Below are 27,204 nucleotides of genomic sequence, written 5' to 3' on the forward strand. Positions count from 1 at the left end.
GTTCGCTCCGTTTGGCCATTTGTCTGAGGATGGAATGCTGAAGAAAAAGACAAATCAATGCCCATTCTAGCACAAAAGGACCGCCAAAACCTAGAAACGAACTGGGAACCTCTGTCAGACACAATATTCTCCGGAATACCATGTAAACGAACCACATGCTGAAAAAATAATGGAACCAAATCAGAGGAGGAAGGCAACTTAGGCAACGGCACCAAATGGACCATCTTAGAAAACCGGTCACAAACCACCCAGATGACAGACATCTTCTGAGAGACAGGAAGATCAGAAATAAAATCCATGGAAATATGCGTCAAGGGCCTCTCAGGAATAGGCAAAGGCAAAAGCAACCCGCTGGCACGGGAACAGCAAGGCTTAGCCCGAGCACAGGTCCCACAGGTGTTATGACCTGGTGGTTAAGAGGCCACACTGAAATGACCTGGTGGCTAAAACGCAACATGGAACAAGCTCTGAGAAGGTGGTATCTCTACTGACCGCAGTCCCTAATCCTATCAACACAACTAGAAATAGCCGTGGGATGTTCCTGACACTCCCTAGACACCTCGTCACAGCCTCAGATATAACTACCCCTAAAGAAGGAAATAGAAAGCTATCTTGCCTCAGAGAAACCCCCAAAAGGAAAGACAGCCCCCCACAAATATTGACTGTGAAAGGAGAGGGAAATGACGAACACAGAAATGAAATTAGATTTCAGCAAAGGGAGGCCAAAACTAAACTAGATAGACAGAGAGCAAAGGATACTGTGCGGTCAGTATTAAAAACTACAAAATCCAGGCAGAGTTTACAAAAATGAACTCCACACCGACTCACGGTGTCGAGGGGCAAATCTGCTTTCCCAGAGCTTCCAGCTAGCCTGAATAAGACATAGTGACAAGCTGGACAAAAGAGACAAAATGCAAAGCAATCCTTTGCATATATGTTTAATAAAGCTGTGATTCTATATGATGTGTTGGTGGTGACTCCCATTGTATAAGGCCTACCTTTCTCTCCTTTCTATATACTTGGGACATCAAAGGAATATCACTATGTATCCCCTGACAACCCCAACCAGTTACAGACATAGATCTCCAATCCAGCACTGGGTTATGTACCCGTAACCATGGAAAACCCAGCACAACAACATCATGCAAATTATGCAACACCAAAAAGCGAATATTTTCCTGATGTGCTGGAGCCATGTACATGGTTAACTGAATCCAATACTGAGGTTTATTCTTGGCCAATGGCGTAGCATCAATCCCCCTTAAGGGAATAGGACTCTGCAAAGGCTCCAAGGAAAAACCACAGCGCTTGGCAAATTCTAAGTCCATTAAGTTCAGGGCAGCGCCAGAATCCACAAATGTCATAACAGAGAAGGACGACAATGAGCAAACCAGGGTAACAGACAAGAGAAATTTAGGCTGTATAGTACTAATGGTAACAGACCCAGGAACCCTCCTAGTACGCTTAGGGCAATCAGAAATAGCATGAGCAGAATCACCACAGTAAAAACACAGGCCATTCTGACGTCTGAATTTCTGTTTTTCTGCTCTAGTCAAAATCCTATCACATTGCATAGAGTCAGGACTTTGCTCAGAGGACACTGCCATATGGTGCACCACCTTGCGCTCACGCAAGCGCCGATCAATCTGAATGGCTAGAGACATAGATTCGCTCAAACGGTAGGCGTAGGAAAGCCCACCATAACATCTTTAAGGGTTTCAGAAAGACCTTTTCTGAAAATAGCAGCCAGAGCCTCTTCATTCCACTTAGTGAGCACAGACCATTTTCTAAATTTCTGGCAGAATAACTCTGCCGCTTCTTGACCCTGACACAGGGCCAACAGTGTTTTCTCAGCATGCTCTACTGAGTTAGGTTCATCATACAGCAATCCGAGCGCTTGAAAAAATGCATCCACACCCAACAATGCCAGATCCCCTGTTTCAAGAGCAAAAGCCCAGTCTTGAGGATCACCACGCAGTAAGGATATGATGATTTTTACTTGCTGAATGGGATCACCAGAAGAACGGGGTTTCAAAGCAAAAAACAATTTGCAGCTATTTTTAAAGTTCAAAAACTTGGATCTGTCCCCAAAAAACAAATCAGGAGTAGGAATTCTAGGCTCTAGAGCCGGAGTCTGGACAATACAATCTTGGATACTCTGGACTTTGCAGCAAGTTGATCCACACGAGAAAACAAACTCTGAACCTCCATACCAGAGCATATATCCAGCACCACCCAGATATCAAGAGGAAAAAAAAGACAGAACAGAGCACAGAAAAAAAAATGGTTCAGAACTTTCTTTTCCTTCTTTTGAGATGCATTTAATTCATTTCTGGCCTGCTGTACTGTTATGACCTGGTGGTTAAGAGGCCACACTGATATGACCTGGTGGCTAAAACGCAACATGGAGCGAGCTCTGAGAAGGTGGTATCTTTACTGACCAGAAAATAAAAGATTCCAGCTCAACGAGGCGTGAAAAGTAAAAACTTGTTACTTTATTCACTTCATGTCAGAAGCATGATTAAGGGTGCCTTGTCACCTGGAACGCGTAGATAGTGTTTTTTTTTGTATTGTGCTGATGTATCATCCTCTGCTTCTGACATGAAGTGAATAAAGTAACAAGTTTTTACTTTTCACGCCTCGTTGAGCTGGAATCTTTTCTTTTCTGGTTTCCTCACGCCTGACACAGCGTCTCCGTGCTCCGAGCCTTCTGGGATTACTACTATGGTGAGCTGGACTTCCCCCTTTTTTTCCTATCTTTACTGACCGCAGTCCCTAATCCTAACAACAACACTAGAAATAGCCGTGGGATGTTCCTGACTCTCCCTAGACCTCTTCACAGCCTAAGAAATAACTACCCCTAAAGAAGGAAATAGAAAGCTATCTTGCCTCAGAGAAAACCCCCAAAAGGAAAGATAGCCCCCCACAAATATTGACTGTGAATGGAGAGGGAAATGACGTACGCAGAAATGAAATCAGAATTCAGCAAAGGAGGCCAATACTAAACTAGATAGACAGAGAGAAAAGGATACTGTGCGGTCAGTATAAAAAACTACAAAATCCACGCAGAGTTTACAAAAATGAACTCCACACCGACTCACGGTGTGGAGGGGCAAATCTGCTTTCCCAGAGCTTCCAGCTAGCCTGAATAAGACATAGTGACAAGCTGGACAAAAAGAGACATATTTGCAAAGCAATAGAGTCCAAACAAATGGACAAAAACTAGCAAAAACTTATCTTTTGCAGACAAGGACTGGCCATATGAAAATTCCAAGGAGAGAACCAAATCCAACCAAGAACATTGACAGCAGGCATGGACTAAAGCACAGAGCAGGTTTAAATAACAAACCCAGGCAAGGCGATTAGTGAAGGCAGCTGCTACAGCTACCTAAAGGAGCAGCAGTTCCTCTCGAAACCACCAGAGGGAGCCCAAGGGCAGAACTCACAAAAATACCATTAGCAACCACAGGAGGGAGCTCCAGAACAGAATTCACAACACTCTGTCACCCTGTGTCTCAGGCATACCTCATTTATACAGTATGTAAAGTCACTGTCCATTCAATCTTATCTGAAAGCTTTTGATCTATATCATAGTATGTGTACTGAAACTTCAGGCCAATTTGATAAGAACACCACCTGGCATCCCTGGGGGCTTAACAAGTATCTGTCTAATTAACATTTACATGATACCATCTCATGGGAACAAGTCCATTCCATTGGTTCTCATCTTTGAAGATAAATGTCCTTTGTTTAGACTGACCATTTGGACAATTAACATATGGCTTAACAAGTTTCCAATTAGCTTTCTGTGAACTCCATTGGAAAGTACATATATGTACTGTGTATATATCTATATATCTATATCTATCTATCTATCTATCTATCTATCTATCTATCTATATATACTGATAACAAAACCAACCAATATCTCTATCATTCGTATTAATTAATTGGAGTGTTTAAATCATATTGAAAAATATATAATACAACACAAAACCTCTGGTCACTCACTGCCAGAATCCCCCAGTAACACCAGAACGGTATGCTGCCACCAGTTCCTCGTTAGATATAAGCCTGGTTCGTTAACAAGCTTACATCAGGTCAGAAACCAACTGCTGGTAGCGTATATGTACTAGCCAGACTCACGGATGTGAGAAATCACGATCCGAGATAAAAGAGCAGCCCAAAATTAATTGATATTTTAATTGCCGAAAGGCACACTAGAGAATACAAAAATATACAGAGTAATATACAGATATTACAGCCAAAAGTACAGATAAAGGTAGGGTACAGATATGGGATTGCAGTTAGCTGTATGTGTCATGTTATCGTTCCTTATAACACGTGGGCCCAGGGAAGCTCTCGAGTCCACAGGTACTTTCTTAGTTTCTGGTCCGTCTGCACGCGTGACCTGACGCAGCTTCCATGGCAGAACAATGACGCTGGCTAAAGGTGTGTAGCTAGCTTTTAACCCTTAGCTCGCCCCCTCCCATATTTGCCATCGCCCCTCTCGGTCGGACTGAAATCTCCTCCCTTGATCACCTAGCTGAAATAATTCCCAATAACAATGATGGGTCATAACTTTCTAGTGGGGGGTCCATATGGGACAACTGACTTCTCAACGGGTTTGTTGGTGCTGGACCAATATGGAGAGTCCAAACTTGGGTCGGTTAAGTGGTTCTGTAGAGCCAGTCCCAATAGTTCGGTATCTGGGACAGCTAGAGAACGATGAGACCCAGGTGTGTGTGTGGAGGGCTCCCAGGATTCTGGTGGTATATTGGACTTAACCCTGAGATTCACAGGACTCTCATAATTCATCTCTAGGAGTTGGGGCCCATCTGACTCGGAAGCCATTTGGTCGGAGGTGGGGAAGCCGTCGGACCTCCGTGAGGTTACTTGGGCTCTGGCGCTCCCACTCCTGGTGAGAGCGGCCATGACCGCTGCGACTGTGGGTAATGCCGGCTTCCCCTCGGTTCCTGACCAAGTTGCCGGGTCAGGCAGACTAACCTAGCCTCCTGACATCCCACATGTGTGAAATTCCTGCCCTGGGGCCTTACCTGGTGGCTCCATGTCTCCTGTGATACCCCCACTCCCCAGGGTCTGTTCCTCTCCCTGCAGCGGTTCCGAACTCAGCAGTCTGGACTCATCTAGGGGCCCTGCACTTCCCGTGGCAGCCCCCCTCCAACTCTGAGTCCCCCTCCCACCCCCCCACCCCCGCAGCTTCATGTCCCCTGTCTCTCCCACTAGAGGACAATAGATCCCAGCACACTGGCTGATCACACCTGAGGGCATCTTCACACCTCTCGCCTGTCACAGCTGCTGTCCCTGTGCATGTAGTGTCAGTGTATGGGAAAGTTTCAGATTTCGCTTCCCCCTCCATGGCAGTAGGCACATTCAATACATCAGCATCAGTGGCATTAGCAAGACAGTCTATGGGAGCCAAACTTGGGGTTTCAGTGGCCACATACTGGGACAGTAGCTGTCCAAATTGGTCCCAAGCAAAACATTAGCAGGAATATATGCTGATACCCCCACCTCCCGCATTCTCCTCCCAGTGTCCCAGTCCAAATACACCTCCAAGGAGATGCATCATCCACACAAAGCAAGCAGGAGGATGGGGATCGTAAGTAGATGGGAGGTGCCAGACCAAGACCAGTGACGCCCATCGGACCGGACCGCCCTGCAGGTGAGTATAAGGGGCAGATATACAGCTTTATAGAATCCTATCAGTGATAAATCACTCCCGTGAAGTTCGGAATTGCAGTAGGACTTGTTGCAGCTGTTGATTTGAATGCTATAAAACCCACATGCCATAGCAAAATATCATCAAAATCATCCAAACTAATTAATGCTGACCTTTACCAGTAGATGTAGCGTGCCAATAACTGTATCGTTACCATAAAACACATTCAATTAGTTTGTGACACAGCCATTTCTAGGCTCAGATCCAGAACACATACCATGAACCTCCGCAGTTTCTGGAGCATTCAGACTTGACAAATACAAGGAACAGGCGGCTTGTTTATGACATTGTAGCCCTGCTACTTATTACTATGACTATATTTAGTATTAACTGCAGTATCCACAACGAGCATTTACTTTCTGGCACCGAGGGGTTTCTATGATCACAAATGTCTGAATATCTGAGGCGATTTTAACCCCTTCACGCCATGGCAATTTTCCCTTTTTTCATTTTCGTTTTTTCCTCCTCGTCTTCCAAGAGCCATAACTTTTTAAACTTTTCTGCCAATCTAGTCGCGAGAGGGCTTGTTTTTTGCAAGACGAGTTGTATTTTTGAGCGACACCATTACTTTTACTATATAGTGAACTGGAAAAGGGGGGGGGGGAATCCAATTGCGGTGAAAATTGCAAAAAATACGCGCAATACCACAATACTTTGTTTGTTTTTTTTAATTACCATGTTTACTATATGATAAAACTGACCTGACAATTTTATTCTCTAGGTCAGGTGGTGAAAAAAAAATTCAGAAATCTGTACGATAAAAAGTTTTTGCGTTTGTCGCCATTTTCCGGCGTTTTTATTTTTGTGGCGTTTTTATTTTTTTCCGATCTAGGGCTGGGTGGAGGCTTATGTTTTGCACCTTGAGATGACATTTTTATCGATACCGTTTTGGAGTAGTTTTGATTGCCTCTTATTGCATTTTATGGCAACGTTGCGGCGGCTAAGGCTTCTTTCACACTAGCGTCGGAATCTCCCCGTCGCAATGCGTCGGGGAGAGATTCCGACGCTAGCGTTTGCTGCATTGCACAATGGGTGCAGCGGATGCATTTTTCCGGCGCATCCGCTGCCCCATTGTAAGGTGCGGGGAGGTGGGGGCGGAGTTCCGGCCGCGCATGCGCGGTCGGAAAAAGCGGTCCGTCAGGAGAAAAAAACGTTACATGTAGCGTTTTTTTCTCCCAACGGTCCGCCAAAGCACGACGCATCCGTCGCGAGACGGATGCGAAGTGTGGCAATCCGTCGCAAATGCGTCGTCAATAAAAGTCTATGCGGAAAAAACGCATCCTGCAAGCACTTTTGCAGGATGCGTTTTTTCTGCAAAACGACGAATTGTGACGGATTAAAAAAAACGCTAGTGTGAAAATACCCTTAAAGACCGTAATTCTGGTGTTTTCATTTTTTTTTCTCACTATGCCATTCTGATTAATTTACTTTATATTTTGATAGATCGGACATTTCTTAATTTTAGCGATACCAACTATGTGTATTTTTATTTTACTTCTTTTATTTTCAGTGGGGGTGATTTGAACTTTCGTATTTTTTTTTTCATATTTTTAAAAACTTTTTTTTTTTTAACTTTATTTAATAGTCCCCTGAGGAGGCTTGAAGAAGTGATCGTCTGATCGCTTGTGCTATACATAGCGAGGCTTCAAAATGTTATTTTTTCTGTATCTTCCTCTCATCCAACAGAATGAAAGCACACTATGATAACGCTATGATCACACTCTGATCAGAGTTTGGCATAATTGGCCCTGATTCACTTCTGCATCTGCCCTTAGGATTAGCCATAAATATCTGATCAGTGTGGATGCAAAACCCGGTACCCCCACTGATCAGCTGTTTCGACATTTGAAGGGGGTGGATCTGCTGTACTCGGTCGCGGCCACTATAGAAACAACTGAGCTGGCTTGTCCTGACAGCATCCAAGAACTTCCTGCCAGTGCTTGTAACAGCTGACCAGTGGGAGCGCGGGGTGTCGAACCCCATCAATCAGTTATTGATGGCCTATCCTAAGAATAAAAAAAATAGTGGTCTACCTCTCTAAAAATTATAGGAATTTTACCAAATGGGCGAATTATCACCTCCCCTCAAGATAGTTCAAAGGGTTGTCCAGGTGTGCGCGCTGTCGAGATTCTGCGATATTGCCGGTGGGAGTGAGCCGTCACTTGACTGCACGTATGAGATGTGGATGTATCCTAAACCTGCGCTGACATCCACCTCTATCTCCAAAGAGGTTCCCCAGGTAGACGGGGCACTGAACCTTTGGCCTGCTGCCCCTGATCCGTAGTGGAGCGCGACTTTACACCGTATCTGCATCTTCAGGATAGAGATACAGTTAAGATATACGGAAGAGTAGGACGCAGGATGGTGCAGAGGACGTCAGTGTTCCAGCGCAGGTCGTTGCTTTGTGCCACCTGTAGAGGACGCTATGACTTCTCAGACCTCAGTCTCTTCATCCTTTTTGGTATCCGTGTAAAGTGCATAACTTTTATTATTTTCTGGAGATAAAATGAGGTACTCTTCACTATAACAAGCACTATTTTCCAATTTTTATTGTTTGGCACCTGGTAGGATTTCACTACTCTTTTGGGGTATAAAAAGGGTTTTAGTATAATAAAGCAAAACTTTGAGTTTATATCTTTTTTTTGTCTTTTTTTGTGTTATCAGTGACATTAATCTAAAATAGTTAACAGTTGTAAAATCAAAGTGTCGCCAGTCTGTCGTCACTTTTAACTACTGGAAGTTTTTTTCAATACTCTGTATAAAATTTAGGAAACCTTCCAATTAGTTTCTATAGGTTTGTTTTTTTGACGCATGTAGAGATTCGCGTTCTTGCTGTAGTATAGTAATTATCAATTAGACAGATGTGAGGTAAAACGTTATATTCAGCCTCTTGGCAGTCTAGAATTACTGATGACAGTCTCACAAAGGCAAGTGTATAATTTAGAATAAGCCTTCATACTGTACAGTCTGAGCTAATTCATGATTGTAACAGTATGGGCCTGCTGCCAGGTATGTATTTATTGTTCCAGATACATGGGGAAAAATGAGAAAAAAAATCCATAACTTTCTGTAATATAACCTTGCACTTGCTATTAGGGATGAGCGAACCCGAACTGAAAAGTTTGGGGTTCGTACCAGACACCTGGTGTACGGTAACGAACCCTGAACACGGACTTTTTACTGTATGTCCGGTTTCCTGTTCGTGTTCACCAGTCTGACAAAGCTTATTGAAATGCTGCAGCGCAGCCAATCAACAAACTTATAGACTGTGGGCACTTCCGTACCAATCACAGCCATGCCAAGTATTGATGCAACCCATATCTATGGTAGTACTGTGCTACTACTGTGCTAAAAGCCACTGTGTGTACTCTGCACACCCATCTGTGGGAGTACTGTCCTTTAATCCGCTGTGTGTACTCTGCACCTACCGCCTATGGGAGTACTGTCGTTTAGGCCGCTGTGTGTACTCTGCACCCACCGCCTGTCAGAATACTGTCCTTTAAGCAGTTGTCTATACTATACACCCTCTCCGCCTGTGGGAGTACTGTCCTTTAAGCCGCTTTGCCTACTCTGCACCCCCCGCCTGTAGGAGTACTGTCCTTTAAGCCGCTGTGTGTATTCTGGGCCCCCCCCTCGCCTATGGGAGTACTGTCCTTTAAGCCGCTGTGTGTATTCTGAGCCCCCCTCGCCTGTGGGAGTACTGTCCTTTAATTCGCTGTGTGTTTTCTAGTAGTCTGAGAAATAAATAATTGCCATCAGTCATCTCATTGCCATTAGGCCAAAGAAATACGTTTTCGAGACCAGTGTGTGTTTTCTAGTATGTTGTAAAAAAATAAGTGTCATCAGCCATATTAATAGGCCAAAGAAATAATTTTTTCTGACATCTTCTCCCGTCTTCTGTAGCATATCACCCCATGATGGCCTTAAAGATAGCAGTGTCATTATAATGCTGCTGAATAAAAATATCTGCCATATGCTGATCCTCTGAAAAAATAAATGCCTCTTACTATATTCAGTGCACAAAATATGACCCCTGCTTTCCTTTTTATGGTACATTCTCTCCACACTGCCCCCTCCTTTCCATACTGGGCCCCCGCTACACACTGGGATCCCCTATAGGGACCAGTCTCCATACTATGCCCCCTCATCACACTCCCCCTTTCTTGGAATGCTGTGCCCTTACACTGTTCCCCCAAGCTACTCCCCACATTACTCAGTCTCTATTCTGTACCCATTCACACTTTTCTTCCCCCATACTGTCTCCCCGCACTTTTCCCCTCAATAGTCTCCTCATACTTTTCACTCTCCCTCCTCATTCATTTACACTCTCACTTTCCATACTGCCTCTTCACACATCCCTCGCTCCTTCCGCACCCATATCCCCCACTCACCATACTATGTCTGCACCCACCCCCATCTCACCCCTTTCTCATATTGTGTCTTCAAATTTCTCCCGCTCCCCATATTGTGTCTGCACCTGTTATACTAAATATTCAATCACAGTAAATCTCTCCCAGTCTCGTTACACTAAATATCCCCATCAGAGTAAATCTCCCCCTAGGCCGGGTACAGTAAATTACCCACAAACACAGTAAATACCCCCCACACAGTAAATACTCCACACACACAGTAAATACACCCACAGACAAAGTAATACCACCCACATGGTAAATACCCCTCACGCACAGTAATCAACCCCCCAAGGCAGTAAATACCCCACACACATGCAGTAAATGCCCCCTACACACAGTAAATACCTCCCTTCTATCTTCGGTGTCTTCAGCTTCACTAGCGTGGAGCACTTACCATCGATGCTCTCCGTGCTGCCGAGTGACATAAGCAGCATGATCACATGACCTGATCATGCTGACGTCGCTCTGACCCAGTGGTCAGAGTGTCATTTGTACTCGCGTCTGAAAGGCACATTGTCCTGCTGGAAAAACCAGTCCTCAGAGTTGGGGAACATTGCCTGAGCAGAATGAATCAACTGTTTTTCCAGGATATCCTTGTATGCGGCTTGATTTATACGTCCTTTGCAAAGATTAACCTGCCCAATTCCAGCCTTGCTGAAGCATCCCCAAATTAACAGCTGGTCATCTAATGGTTAGACGGAGACATGGAGAGGCGTACAAACCACAGTCTCTTGCACCCACTGTGAAATTTGGTGGAGGATCGGTGATGATCTGGGGATGCTTAAGCAAGGCTGGTATTGGGCAGGTTGTTCTTTGCGAAGGACGTATGAATCAAGCCGCATACAAGGTTATCCTGAACAAACAGTTGATTCCCTCGGCTTAGGCAATGTTCCCCAACTCTGAGGACTGTTTTTTCCAGCAGGACAATGCGCCATGCCACACAGCCAGGTCAAGCAAGGTGTGAATGAAGGACCACCACATCAAATCCCTGTCATGGCCAGCTCAATCTCCACACCTGAACCCCATTGAAAACCTCTGGAATGTAATCAAGGGGAAGATGGATAGTCACAAGCCATCAAAGAAGAACTGCACTGTTCATTTTGAAAACTGGTACTGTTCATTCAGAAGTCTAGTACTGTTCATGAGGTAGACTAACACTGTTCATGGGGAAGACGGGTAATGTTCGTGAGGTATACTTCTACTTTTCATGGGGAAGTCTAGTACTGTTCAAGGATTGGCTATCATAGTTAATGGGGAAGGCTGGTAGTATTGTTCAGGGGCGAGGCTTTAAATGTTGATGAGGGCTACTTGGTGATGGGGACAGAATAGTACTTTTGATGGGAACACACTGATATTTTTGATAAGGCACATAGGCGTTGTTGAAATAGGCAGGCTAGCATTGTTGATGGAGATAGTGTGAAGCTGCTTCTGGAAGTAGGCTGATACTATTGATGGAGTCGAGCTTATACTTTTTTTGGGGGGGTACAGTAGATGGAGGCAGTCTTGTACTGTTGATGGTGATGGACTGGAATGTGGCAGATTTATACTGTTGGTGGAGCCAGGCTAATGCTGTTAATGAGAGGCAGGGTGGTACTGTTAATGTCAGACAGGTTGATATTGTTTATAATGTTAGTCCCATCCCTTCCGACAAGCCTACAGCCTGCAGTGATCCTCAGTCTGCTGAACCGCCACACAACCAGCTCTACCCTCTCCTAGTGTATCCTCACCCATCCCCTGTAGACTGTGAGCCCTCGGGGGAAGGGTCCTCTCTCCTTCTGTACTTGTGTGTGCCTTGTTTTTGCTTATGTTTATTGTATTTGTCTATATTTGCCCCTTTTCACATGTAAAGCGCCATGAAAAAATGGCGCTATAAAAATGTCTAATAATAATAATAGTCTGGACATGGTCCTCCATTATTCTGTAAAATGCATTGTTCATAAGGTTTTATGATCGCACATACCTTTTAATTTCCAATAATTCTTTCATATGTCCCAAAGAGTCTAAAGGGGCTTCATCAGAGAAAATAACTTTACCCCAATCTTTTGCAGTCCAATTCCTGTACTTTCTGCAAAGTTATTTTCTCTTATAAAGCCCTCTTCAGACTGGAGAAATTAAATGATTGTTCAGTGAAGAAAAGAAGAATGCTACCATGAATCCTGTGTCATGTCTACAGTAAAGCACCATTTTTGGGTGGCAGCCTTTCATCCATGGAGGGGGCTCACTCACAATTTTGCCTAAGAACACTGCCTTGAATAAAGAATGGGACTGAAAATTATCCTCCAAGAGCAACTTCTCCCAACAATCCAGGAGTAATTTGGTGGTGAAAAATGCTTTATCCAGCATGATGGAGATCATGTCACAAGGAAATAGTGATAACTAATTGGCACCACAGATTTCTTAAGAACCTGTGGTCAAACCTCAAAAAGCGTGATGACAAACACAAATTCATCAAGAATGGGATGTCATAAGTCAGGATTTGTCTCAGAAGCTAATATCCAGCTGCCAGAAATAAGCACAGAAGTCTGGAGAAATATCAAAATTATAGATATTGAGTTTTTACATAAACTTGATGTATTTGTCAATAAAAGTTTCAGAACTTCTGAAATGCTGATAATTGTATTTCAGTAACCATAGGAATATCAGATATAAAGACCCTAAAGCAGCAAATTGTGTGGAAAACAAAATTTGTGTCAGCCTCAAAACATTTGTCCACTACTGTGCATCAGTTGCACCACTGGACAAAAAATGGCTTCTAAAAGATTTTGGTTTACATGACCCCGCAGAATTGTCATACATTTGGCATACAGTGGGTACAGAAAGTATTCAGACCCCTTTAAAATTTTCCCTTTCATTGGAGCCATTTGATAAATTCAAAAAAGTTCATTTTTTTTCTCATTAATGTACACTCTGCACCCCATCTTGACTTAAAAAAAAACAGAAATGTAGAAATTTTTGCAAATTTAATAAAAAAGAAAAACTGAAATATCACATGAGTATTCAGACCCTTTGCTCAGACACTCATATTTAAGTCACATGCTGTCCATTTCCTTGTGATCCTCCTTGAGATGGTTCTACTCCTTCATTGGAGTCCAGCTGTGTTTAATTAAACTGATTAGAACTTGATTCAGAAAGGCGCACACCTGTCTATATGAGACCTCACAGCTCACAGTGCATGTCAGACCAAATGAGAATCATGAGGTCAAAGGAACTGGCCAAAGAGCTCAGAAACAGAATTGTGGCAAGGCACAGATCTGGCCAAGGTTACAACAGAATATAAGCAGTACTCAAGGTTCTTAAGAGTACAGTGGCCTCCATAATCATTAAATGGAAGAAGTTTTGGACCACCAGAAGTCTTCCTAGACCTGGCCATCCAGCCAAACTGAGCAATCGTGGGAGAAGAGCCTTGGTGAGAGAGGTAAAGAAGAACCCCCAGATCACTGTGGCTGAGCTCCAGAGATGCAGTAGGGAGATGGGAGAAAGCTCCACAAAGTCATCTATCACTGGAGCCCTCCGCCAGTCAGGACTTTATGGCAGAGTGGCCCAACAGAAGCCTCTCCTCAGTGCAAGACATATGAAAGCCTGCATAGAGTTTGCTAAAAAAAAACACATGAAGGACTCCCAGACTATGAGAAATAAGATTCTCTGGTCTGATGATGGTCTGATCGTCTGACTAAGATAGACCTTTTTGGTGATAATTCTAAGTGGTATGTGTGGAGAAAAACAGGCACTGCTCATCACCTGCCCAATACAATCCCAACAGTGGCAGCATCATGCTATGGGGGTGTTTTTCAGCTGCAGGGACAGGACGACTGGTTGTCACTGAAGGAAACATGAATGCGGCTAAGTACAGAGATATCCTGGATGAAAACCTCTTCCAGAGTGCTCTGGACCTCAGACTTGGCTGAAGGTTCACCTTCCAACAAGAGAATGACCTTAAGCACACAGCTAAAATAACAAAGGAGTGGCTTCAGAACAACTCTGTGACCATTCTTGACTGGCCCAGCCAGAGCCCTGACGTAAACCCAACTGAGCATCTCTGGAGAGACCTGAAAATGGCCGTCCACCAACGTTCACCATCCAATCTGATGGAACTGGAGAGGATCTGCAGGGAAGAATGGCCGAGGATCCCCAAATCCAGGGGGGAAAAACCTGTTGCATCATTCCCAAGAAGACTCATGGCTGTACTAGCTCAAAAGGTGCTTCTACTCAATACTGAGCAAAGGGTCTAAATACTTATGACCATGTGATATTTCAGTTTTTCCTTTTTAATAAATTTGCAAAGATTACTACATTTCTGTTTTTTTCAGTCAAGAGTATAGTACATTAATGAGAAAAAAATGAACTTTTTTGAATTTACCAAATGGCTGCAATGAAACAAAGAGTGAAAAATATAAAGAGGTCTGAATACTTTCCGTACCCACTGTATGTCACTGCAGTGGTTCTAATGGAATAGTATTAGAAAAAAAGAAATGACCATTAGCATCATGTTTGATTTCTGTTAAACAAATCTCAATAAGAACATAAACCAAAAATACAGGTACAATAATCTAAAAGTAAAGTTAATCTATATAAATAATATGCTAATTTGTAGTATCCTTTCCAAGAGAATTCCACCCACAGCAATCTATAAACAGCACGTAGACATACTGTATGAAGGAACAGGCAGGAACAGAGCTAATACTGCACAAGAAAAGAGGCAACGAGAGGAATATACAACACCTGCAAACCCAGACTCATGTTGAAGGGTAGCCAAGAACTATGTCCTGGCCCCTATATATACAGCTCCAAAATAATCATATTCCAAAAGGAGAACACAGGAGCGTTTAAAAAAAAAAACATAAATATACAAAATTTATTGAAAAATCCAATAAAAAACACATATAAAAATACACCAAATGAGGACACCATTAACTGACATGCAGTACTACAATATCCATAACAATAAAGGTAATACTCACATGAATGTTTTGTGCATAGTAGTGTAGAAGGAAAGATATACCGCATCAAAACCCCAGAACCATAAGGCCTATTAATTTGACCCACTGTCACAACGTCATGCCTAATCTGGCTATTACATAGGTGCTAGACTTCTGGTGAGCCCGAGGTTCAGACCAACCTATGGGAAATCCCATGAGATACTTCCATATAATGCCAACTTGCGTCAAAACTCACATAAGGGATAACACATAGTGGTTCTCTTACCCGGTACTGAAGTCCCCTGAATTGGGTGCCACCCCTATTCTCATGGGATTTCCCATAGGTTGGTCTGAACCTCGGGCTCACCAGAAGTCTAGCACCTATGTAATAGCCAGATTAGGCATGACGTTGTGACAGTGGGTCAAATTAATAGGCCTTATGGTTCTGGGGTTTTGATGCGGTATATGTTTCCTTCTACACTACTATGCACAAAACATTCATGTGAGTGTTACCTTTATTGTTATGGATATGGTACTGGATGTCAGTTAATGGTGTCCTCATTTGGTGTATTTTTATGTGTGTTTTTATTGGATTTTTCAATAAACTTTGTATATTTATGAATTTAAAAAAAAACGCTCCTGTGTTCTCCTTTTGGAAAAAAGAGAGGAATATATATGAGCCTAAAAAACGTACTCCATGCTTCCGTTTTCAAATGCTTTAGGCTGTGTGCACACGTTCAGAATTTTTAGTGGTTTTTTTAGCGTTTTTTCGTTGGTTTTCCGCTGCAAAAATGCTAAAAAAAAAGCTTACATTAAGCATCGCATTATTAGAATGCATTCCACAATTTTCATGCCCATGCTGCATTTTGTTTCCGCAAAAAAAAACGCATCGCCGAAAAAAACGCATAATGTTCATTAATTTGGAGGAAAATCTCCGGATTTGCCACTATATAATATAGTAGTGGGACGCTCCGGAACATTATGCGAAAAATATGCGGAGAAAAATGCAAGAAAAACGCAAGCGGATTACCTGGGAAAGGAATCCGGTTTTGATCAGGAAAATTCTGCGAACAATCCTGAACGTGGGCACATAGCCTTACATGTAAGGTTTTGCTGACTAAAGGACAGTACGAGGTGAGCTGCTAACCTCAGAGAATCTTTTCCAGAAGCTTTGTCCATATGTCTTTTTCAGAAGGCTGATCAATTAGCTGATAGCACCCCTGATTCTAGGCATTTTATAGCAACAGACAGTGACAGACTCTGACCTATTCACCTCTACAGGAGAGTTGCGACCATCACCTATCGTGAATTGTGCATCCTGGGTTATTCCCTTCGTATAAAGGTGTTATCTATCATTGTAATCCTGTCTGTAATCATAATGAGACTGCTATAAAGGCACCAGGTATGATTTTATTAATAGTCTTAGTGGACCATTGGGATGTCATTGAGGTCTCAATACCCACACACCCTCAACAGTGGGACTCCCTGATTGGAAACCTTTAAAGAGGTGAGCTGGGTGATGTAGTATGCCCCTTTAAATAACTTTGGACAATATTTTTTCCTGCTCAGGGTTGGCAAAAGTAATGCAGACAGACACCAGAAACTGTTCAAGTGCACTTTACTCTCTGGGAGGTAACAAGCTTGATGAGTAGAAAGCCTCTTTAAGAGGTAACAGGTTAAAACAAAGTAGACAGTTGGTATATAGCAACGGGCTAACACTGACAACACGTTGCTTGTACTTGCAACAGTCTGCTGGCAAACTCTTCAGCAGCACTTCCTTCACTCAGACAGGGTCAGTCAGTCAATGTGGTCTCTAATCGGGCATCCAACAAAAAGGTCAGCTTTACCTCTCTGAGGTGAGCCTGGACAACCAGAGACAGCCTCCCTGTGCACACTTCTGGGTTTTTTGCCTGCTGAGCTGTATCCTTGATTGTGGTAGGGGCACTCTCCTTTGTCTGTATATTGCAACTTCTGTTGTTGTTTGTTCTCAAAGACACCAGCCACTAGACAACCTGTTGTATGGATTTTTTTTTTACTTTCTCTTGCGACTGCTTTATGAAATCAGCTGATGTCACCAAACCGGAGGCAGATCTTGACCACTATGCCAATATGTTAGGTTGGGCTGATATTGTGTGCCGTAGCAAAAAAAGGCAATGATATTTAACAGCCAAGGTTAAGGAAACTAATGCAGAAATAGGATGCAGCAGACCGCCTTAATAAAGGTGGAGGTAACAGAGGTGCAAAAGGGGGGTGTCCAGTATTAAAATTGCACACAGATGAAGCCTGCAGTAGGGTGCAAGTTACACACATGTATAGCACAATGCCCAGCTATCAGCCTGTTAGATGCCCATACTATTAGATTAAAGAGAACCTGTCACCAGGCTTGGCCAATATGAGTTACGGCCACCGCCTTTCAGGGCTGATATACAGCAATCTATAAATATACAGCAATTTATAATGCTGTATATCTGCCCCCAACCTGACCTGTAAGATAAGAAAAATAACTTTTATTATACTCACCTGCGGGGCGGTCCGGTCCGAGGGGTGTCGCTCTTCTTGGTCTGGCGCCTCCCATCTTCTTGCGATGCTGTCTACCTGCTTGCTTCATGTGGATGACTCGTCCCTGCATCATCCACATGGTCTGCGCTCAGCATCGCCCTCCTGCGCAGGAGTACTTATCTGCCCTATTAAGGGCAGACCAAATTCCTGCATTGCGCGAGCGCTGGGCCGTTCTGACCTCTCCCGGCGGCTGCGCACTACAGCACTTTGCTCTGCCCTCAACAAAGCAGATCAGTATGCTTGAGCAGGAGCGCGATGCTGAGCAGACTGTGTGGATGATGCAGGGACGAGTCATCCACATGAAACAAGCAGGAGGACAGCATCGCAAGAAGATGGGAGGCACTGGACAAAGAAGAGTGACACCCCTCGGACAGGACCGCCCCCAGGTGAGTATAATAAAAGTTATTTTTCTTCTCTTTAACATCAGGTTGGGGGCAGATATACAGCATTATAGAATGCTGAATATAAGCCCTGAAAGGCGGTGGCCATAACTCATATCGGCCAAACTTGGTGACAGGTTCCTTTTAAGTGGGCTGGCTGACACTGCTTAAGTGTATCACAGAGAGAAAGCCCTTAATTTACAAGCTCACCATTGATGGGCCTGGTCAGCTGCAACCCGCAAAAAAAATAAAATGTGCAAAAAAAAAGAAAAGAAATATACTATGAATATGAGGTATCAATTGATATTTTGGCCAAAATACAATTGCAAGCTAGGTGAAGCCTCTTCACTGTCTTGCGAGTCCCTGCCCTTTTAAATAGTATAACTACAGTGGTCAACTACAGTGGTCAGAGTGGTTTTTCAATTCAGTTATAGTGAAAGTAATGCAGACAAACACCAGAAACTGTGGATTTTACTCACTGGGAGACAACGAGCTTGATAGTTATACTCTCTCTTTAGGAGTTAATAGTCTTGAATAGAGTTAAGTATAACGCAAAGAACCTACACTGGGATACTTTGCTCGGAATTGTGACAGTTTGCTGGCAAACACCTCAGCAGCACTTTCATTACTCAGATACAATCTTTTTGTATCCTACACGGTGAAGAGCAGTACACATCCACAGTGCTGCTCATGGATCTTCGTCACAGTCAACTCTCTTGGCCGCAGTACACTGGAATAATCCTTGCCTGCCAACTTGTAGACTATTGTGGCCTACTCACTTAATTACTGCGTCACAGTTCCCCACACACTGGCGATTGTCTCTGGCCGTCTCCTGTATGGTAATTCTCTTCAACACTATGCCTCGTCAGTGGACACACTCCTCACTCTCAGGTATAAGCTTATTTTCTCCTCTCTGTGGTAGCAATCTTCTCCTTTTTTTCTGTAATGATGGTTCCCTGATCCAGGAAGACTAATCTCTTCCACCCACAGCAGACTTTTACACCTCAGTGCAGGATGGACTTTCTTACATTCTTCTCTTTGGCTTTAACTAGTTCCTTTGAGTGACACACTACAGTAACTCACAAGTGTTACTCACTTGCTTACTTGTTACGTTTCAATCCAGTGCAATTTCAGAATCCTGCTTGCATTATCTGCAAATGTTGCTGAGCTTAAGCAAACACAGCAGAACTTACACCATATGCTAATGCTAACTCCATATTCCCAATAAATCAGCATTTGCACAGCAGCTCTTACCTATTTTTGCTCTGAATAAATTACTACAAACTTCATGCATGTTATTCATTGACATGATGTATGATCATGTTAGACCTGGGGCATATCTCCTTCAAGATGAACTGATACAGTTATCGTATTGTAAATGTAAACTCATGGCACAGTATAAAACATTACATTAGATGTAATGACAAATAATAATTTGGCATTAACACAGTTCTGCACATTCAACAGGTAAAAACAGGGATTCATGTACTAACAGTCTATGATATTTGTAAGAGGAAAAATACAAAAATAGTGGAAGTAAGCCTCACCATGTGGTATATAGATGGTTGCTCTTTACGGTTATAGCTAGGATCCAAATCTGTTGAGCCACCGGATGATTCACAGAGAAAAAGAAAAAACAGGATCCATTGGCTAATTTCTGGTAAAAAAAAAGTTCAGATATTTGTTTCACATGATTAAAAACAAATTGTCCAGACAGTTTAAAAAATAGTGTCCACTCTGATGCGTTTCTGGCCGAAGCCTATGACTAAGGGCTTCTGACGTGTTTCTGGCCGAATGAGCACTATTTTTTAAATTGTCTGGACAATTCGTTTTTAAACATGTGAAATAAAGATCTGAACCTTTTTACCAGATATTTGTAAGAGTGGTACAAAGCCATTTTCAACCCTTATGGTATTAATGGGACATGATTTTGAAGATATAAAGAAGCATCTTGTCATGTTGACAGTACAGTTGCTAAATGAGATATTCAATAATGCACACACATTAGAACATGATCGGCCAATGATCTAATGTGGTTGATCCCTGGGACAATAAAGATTAGGCATATTGGATTTCACTATGCACAATTTTGTCAATTGACAGAATGTACATTCACCAGGAGGATCATGTTTTAGTGCTGTCATGTGAAATTCCTGTAAAGTTTTTAGGCTATAGCTATTAAATGTTTATGGTCTTTTTTAATGATAATATTATCAGACACGGTGTCATTTTACCCCACACAGGGTTTTAATTTGCTTGATTATCCTCGGATACCGTGTGAGTGCGGGGAAGGTTTGTGGGGGGTTTTCTGAATAACCAGGTTATCACTGCGTCTGCTTAGATTATACCTAACAAATAATGTGGCAAACAACCTATTCTTTCTTACAGTTTACGAAGAACCAGAGGACCCCAGCAACAGGTCATTCTTTTCTGAAATCATCTCATCAGTTTCTGACGTCAAGTTCAGTCACAGCGGTCGTTACATGCTCACACGTGATTACCTCACCGTCAAAGTTTGGGATCTAAACATGGAAACCAAACCTATAGAAACGTACCAGGTAAGTCAGTGCTATGGTATGAAATGACTAGGGCTCTTTTTGTCAACGTATGTGTATTTTTGACAAATCATATCTTCACGGATCCCATATTCTGGTTGTGGGTCACGTGACACTTAGTCCTTATATACAAGATTTTTCCCAGCTCTGGTCATTTCCCAATGTATGTGCCATGGGTGAAGGGTACACGAGGAGTGTTTTGGGCAGTTGCGCGCAATACATGCCTGGTTTAAATAGTGAGCATGCCCTGTGAAAAAAGAGTGCTTCCGACGTAGCTGCCAGTGCTTCATCCATGCACTGAGCCGAGAAGTTAACTCTACTTTGATATACTCTCATTTTCTCTAGCTAATGGGTAGAGAAGGCAGGAAAGCTCCCTGTTCTCACTACTGAATCCCAGATATCAGTGTCGATTTCTTAATTAAAGTACATTAAGTAATACAAATGTTTTCTATTTACAAAACATTTAGACAACTTTTTATGTTCCTGGACAATCACAATAAATAAATTAGTTTCCTTAACTTTTCTGTATGTAAAGCATCCAAATAACTTTTTATGTCCCAGGATAACCATTTTAGTAGAATCCATCCTCTTCAAAATGCAAAGGACTTAGTGGTCCTTTTAAGGGGTTATCCAGGATTATTTAAAGTCTAAGACCTCACAAGCAGGCAATTGCTAACTACCTGCCTGTTGTCCCCGATGCCAATCTCTGCTACCACAAAGTGGTCACAGACCCCTCCTGCCAGTGTCACGTCGACAGTGCAGCGGCTTTTCTATCACTCTGCTCTGTTGACGGGGTTGTGACTGCTGACATTATGCTGATTGACAGCCGCCTCCCTGCTGCCTAACTGTGAGGAGCCAGCTGTTAATCAGCATGGCGTTGGCAGTCACATTCCGTCAACAGAGCAGAGCGAAAGAGATGTTCATGTGGAGCAGCTGATTCGCCGGCAGGAGTGGTCAGTGACCACTCTGAGCCCATGTCAGGTCGAACAGGCAGGTGATTGCTAACAGGTTTGTAGTTTTTAGGCCCTAACAAATAAAATAGTCCTGCACAACCCCTTTAAGAATTAGACACCAGAGAACCGTGGTTCTGTTTAATCATCCAATGAGAAATTCCAGAATCAAGTTTTCCCTGCGAAAGTATATGCCTTTACATTGCTTTACAATGGCGAGCTGATGCTTTGTAATATATTAACGCCCTAGCAAAGGAAATTTAGCAAAATTGCAAATGTCTTATTTATGCAATATACGGTACCTAAAAATAAGGAAGCATAAATGATGAAATGCGGTGGTAGAAGACCTAGTTTTTTGTGAAAATGTAGCCAATATTATTTCTCTTCCTGCAGGTTCATGATTACCTTAGAAGCAAGTTATGTTCCCTGTATGAGAATGACTGCATATTTGACAAGTTTGAGTGTGCCTGGAATGGCTCTGACAGGTAATTATTACTAAACATAGTTTTTTTTTACGCCCTCCAAAGCAAGTTGAGAATGTATACAGTCAAGTTATCATCTATCAATTCAATCAGTAATGAATGTTTGATCGCTGGAGGTTTGGCATTTGAGACCCTCACCAATCACCAGAATGTCCCCCGCTTTGGTGAAGTGTTAGTGTGCAGCTGCGACCGCCACTCCGGTCACTGTTATGGGACGATAGAAATTGTTAAGTACTGCACTCAGCTATCTCAATCAGTCGTTAATACTAATTCATGTAGAAAAGCCGCAGAGACACCATCACGTGTTTCTCAAGGCAAGCAATAAATAGCCAGGTCTTTCACCGGGAAGGAACAACCACGGGAAAGGCAGCATCCAAAAAGGAAAACCACCTATGCCAAAACATGGTATCCATCAACAGACAGCTGTTTCGGGGTATTTGCCCCTCATCAGTGTTGAGTAGGAAACTGGCTATCAGGAGCAGTGCCTAGTAAAAGGACTATAAACATAAGGATGAATGACCTCGGGGAGGTTTTGATCTCCCCGAGGTCATTCATCCTTATGTTTATAGTTAATACTAATTCAGTCATGACTGCTCATGTGCACTACATGTATGTTCCTTCTCGCAAGGGCCATAAAGACCCTGTTCTTGATAATAGTGGGGGTATTTTTAGAAATAGAAGCATTATATTTTGCCTTGGTTTCCTTTAGTGTCGTCATTACTGGAGCATACAACAGCTTCTTCCGAATGTTTGACCGTAACACCAAACAATAGAAACATTTTATTTTGCCTTGGTTTCCTTTAGTGTCATCATGACTGGAGCATACAACAACTTCTTCCGAATGTTTGACCGTAACACGAAACGAGATGTCACCTTGGAAGCTTCACGAGAGAGCAGCAAGCCGCGAGCAGTCCTTAAACCTCGTAGGGTGTGCGTTGGTGGCAAGAGAAGGAAAGATGACATAAGTGTGGATAGTCTGGACTTCACCAAGAAGATCTTGCACACAGCTTGGCATCCCACTGAGAACATCATTGCCATAGCAGCGACAAACAATCTGTATATATTTCAGGATAAAGTGAACTCAGATATGCACTAGGATTACCAATTTTTTTTTGTAATTTCTCAACCGACCTTCCCAAAGGCGTCATGTTTTGATGACCTGTGCAGGATAGTCTTATTGGTGATGGAATTATTTAATGGTCTTTCTAAATTTCTTGTACAGATAAACCTCAAACAGTGGGATTTTCTCCTTTCCCCACTTTCCATCCTTTTATTTATTTATTTTCTTCATGTATCATAGACTAGTACATGAGCTTTGCAGCATAAAAGAACTGATATAAAAAGATTGAATTTTAAAAAGTTGGCCTAAAAGATTGTTTTAAGGCGTACGATATATTTGGTTTTATTATTTTATTTAGTATGACTATTTCATTATATAAAAATTCTAAATATTAGGATCTGAAAGAAAAAAGCCTGAACAAGTTATACTGGGCATCCATAAAATTATTTCTATGACATAATTTAATTCTACCTTAATTTTAAAAATTGCTAAGTAACTTAGGGCCACGATCTTGGCACTGCTATCAGGGTCCCTGGCAAAAAAAATACCAAACGCATCTGTCGACTGCCACCGACCATCTAGTCGGGTCATGATAGGCATTACAGTGGGTTTAAGGCCCTTTACCATTTGCCCATATGGGGCTTAGACATTACTGATGTCGGCCATAGGTAACCTACAATTTAAGGGAAAATAGCTTGAAGACAAAATTACTAAAATGACATAGAAACAATGAAATCATATTACAAGTCTGTATAGTGCATCGTCATACTCTAGTAAACATAATATAATAAAAATTAAAAATAAAAATAAATGCATGAACCATATTATGATAAAACTCAAGACTTGTCAACTTTATCTTATTCTCCGACATGCAGTGAAATTAATATTTCCCCTATGCGGCTAAATAATACATACCAAATAATGGGGGAAATGTAATGAAATCCATCTTTGCATGTTTAAATTCAGATAGTGGAAGCTTGTGCTTTATTCCATTAATATTTAAAATATGTGTAAATATATAATTTACATCAGATTGACGCTTACAGCCAACGCAGGAAGCTTTCGCAACGCTCTGTCTTTTAATTTAATTACATGTGATTCATATAAAATAATAATAATAATAATAAAAAAAAGTGTCTGGAATTAAATAATTTTCCACTACAATGAGCGATAATAGAACTGTACAATGAGTTGCCACATAGTAAAAGAGAAGACGGAATAATGTTTCCAGATAGGCAGATCCACTGAGACCTATACCGTATCAGGGCATAGGATAGGGGGTGCAAAGGTAGCAGTCACAATTGAACCCTGCTTCTTTAGGGGGCTCATATGCCTTGTGCCATGACCAAGATGTATTATAAATGGCACATGGTAAGTCGCGGCCCTGTTACAGAGTTGGCATGAGGGTCCAGGAGATTACAGTGAACCTCATTTCTTAGATCCAATGTAGGTAGGAAACTCTTTGGATACATTAGACTAATGCCAAACTATCCCACTGAATTTGACAGGCCTGGCGGACCCTACAAAGTGTGTGAAGGCTTGTCAACTCTTCCCCTATTGCTGGTGTCAGAGCATAGATGAATGGGGCATATGGACTTCAACATGCCCAATCTTTTTGTTTTCAAGAGAATAAAGCAAACCCACGTACCAGGGGTCTTTGGTAGCTGCTTCAACCCTCTATCAAAACATTTACACACCTCTTGGGGGAGGATATGGATGTATGACCATCCTGAGACCGGTTTTACACATCCGACATCACTGTCCGAGTCCAAACTGCAATGTCCAGACCGTTTATGGATCTCCTTGACCCAACAGCCTCACTCATAGTCATATATGAGGCTGGTTTAGGATACACCTCGCCGGCCCAGACTTTGCGACCCGTTCTCAGACTGTGAATATCGGATGTGTAAATCTGGTCTTATTAAAGGGAAAATCTATCTAAATCATGGCTTCCAGTGGACTCCCATAAATTTTAACCAAACAGTCCGAGATACTTTTTACACTAAGTCCACATCATGTACATTTGGTATAGACGTCAACACATCAATCATTTAGCCAAATTTATGCCAATAGTGGGTCCTTTTTTGCATATCGCTGACAAATATACTCTGGTATATATTTATTTTTACAGTATATGCTTTTCACTACAGGGGTGTGGTGCCAAAAAGCGCATACGGTGCATATAGCTCAATGTTTACTTTTTTATTGCACACATCTGGACCGTACATGTCTCAACCGTACATCCCAAATGTATTGTGAACTGAGCCTTAGTACCTAAACTCCTTTGTTAATACCCATAAAATTCAGATTTTGGAGGAAATCAATTGTGAACTGAGCCTTAGTACCTAAACTCCTTTGTTAATACCCATAAAATTCAGATTTTGGAGGAAATCAATTGTGAACTGAGCCTTAGTACCTAAACTCCTTTGTTAATACCCATAAAATTCAGATTTTGGAGGAAATCACAATGATTTAGTACTTTATGACTTCAGTAGGCCTTATTTTCAGAACACTGGGCCTTACTTTAAACTAACAGGAAAACAAGGCCTCGTTGTCCATAGCAACCAATCAGAGCTCAGCTTTCATTTCTGAAACTACTCTGGAAAAATGAAAGCTGTACAATGATTGGTTGCTACGGGCAACAAAGGCAAATCTTTCTGTTAGTTATAATTGAGGCCTATTGTATGAAAATATTCCAGCGATCTCTGGGCAGCACCTATGTGGAACCACAGTGCTCTCTGCCTCACAGAAATTCAGGCGGATTTCCCCTTTTTTATATTTTAATAAAATCTAAGAATTAAGTTTGTGTGTTGCAACAAAATTTAGGGAAACAAAGCTGTAAAGGAAAAAAATAAATCATATTCCTGTTTAATTGTGGAATATATATGGTCTCGCTGCATGCTTTTTATGTACCAAATAGGAAAAAAAAAAATATTTTTTCTTAAAGCTGCAGCTCTACTTTGCTCATAATTGTATTTTACACACAGTCCATATATTTCAGGATTACCGTATATCGCTTCATTTTGTGACGTGCTGAAGCACAGGACGCAGTGTCTGCTTGGTTGAAATTTTCATTAAACATGGGAGAAGTATAAATGAAACTCTCATGACGTTCACGGTCTCTATGCAGTTATATAAAATCTCCGACGCGCTTCTGAAAATCCAGAGAAACTCTATAAAAATGTTTACATTTTAAAATCGGTTCTGTGAGAATTTAGTCACAGTGTTATAGTGGACTTTCCACCTATACGTAATGGAGGCCTCCATTTTGTGACACCCTGCAGCTTCCATATACCCATTACTGATACGTTACTGAGGCATTGCTGCACCAATATCCGCGAGACCTGACTCGTTTCTTAAGAGGCATCAAAGGTGCGGTTTCTCATTTTTGGGGGTTAGTCCACAAAATGGCTGCCTTCATTGGGTATATAGTCGTTTTCACATGGCTGTATTTTCACTTGTGTATTTCTAAGGGTGCTGTCACACTACGTTCTTCGCCAAGTTCAACGGTCCTGTCTGGGCGTCCACTGCCCGTATGCGTCTACATCTAAAATGATGCATGAGAGGGCACACGGTGCCATTATAGTCAATGGCTCCATCAGCCCATACGCCCGAATCCCGTTTTGTTGGGGGCTTGGACATAAACCCCGACAGGACCACTGAATGTGGAATAGAACGCAATGTGAAAGCACCCTTACCTATTGTGGCTCCCAAACTGTTGTGAACCTACATCTTCAAAAAATTGGGGTACATTTCAGCTCCAGTTAAAATAAAAATCCTTTATTGAAAAAAATGTAAATTTCAACTCCATGGGAATTGTTGGGGAATCGAAATTAGAAAATCTCAGTAATGCTGCTGTTACGCGTTTCGCTCCGGCGTCCTTTGTCAAAGCGTCAGAAACGCGTAGGACAGCATGCCTGCCATTTTCTAACTTCGATTCCCCTACACTTCACATGCAGTTGAAGTTTTGATTTTTTCAATAAAGGATTTTTATTTTAACTGGAGCTGAAATTTACCCCAATTCTTTGAAAATTTTCACATCTGGTCAGGATGAACTTTTGCACTTCCACAATACAGAGCCCCAACGGGGGCTGGCATCTCCTCTATTGCGTGAAACTACATCTCCCAGGATTCCCTGGTAGTTGTA

The 27,204-nt window shown here is 42.2% G+C and overlaps 1 protein-coding gene across 3 annotated transcripts in view; it reads left to right on the plus strand.

Annotated features, from left to right (window-relative positions):
• Nucleotides 1-23,356, plus strand: part of PPP2R2C (protein phosphatase 2 regulatory subunit Bgamma) — a 248,379-nt gene extending 225,023 nt beyond the window's left edge. For all 3 annotated transcript variants that reach the window (XM_069744812.1, XM_069744814.1, XM_069744813.1), the window contains 3 exons: nucleotides 20,399-20,568; nucleotides 21,909-22,000; nucleotides 22,802-23,356. In XM_069744812.1, the coding sequence (XP_069600913.1) occupies nucleotides 20,399-20,568; nucleotides 21,909-22,000; nucleotides 22,802-23,093 (554 nt within the window). In that variant the 3' untranslated portion in view covers nucleotides 23,094-23,356. The remainder of the gene's footprint in view (nucleotides 1-20,398; nucleotides 20,569-21,908; nucleotides 22,001-22,801) is intronic.
• The last annotated feature ends 3,848 nt before the right edge of the window (nucleotides 23,357-27,204 follow it).

The sequence above is a fragment of the Ranitomeya imitator genome, chromosome 1 (assembly GCF_032444005.1).
Source record: "Ranitomeya imitator isolate aRanImi1 chromosome 1, aRanImi1.pri, whole genome shotgun sequence".
Taxonomy (NCBI): domain Eukaryota; kingdom Metazoa; phylum Chordata; class Amphibia; order Anura; family Dendrobatidae; genus Ranitomeya; species Ranitomeya imitator.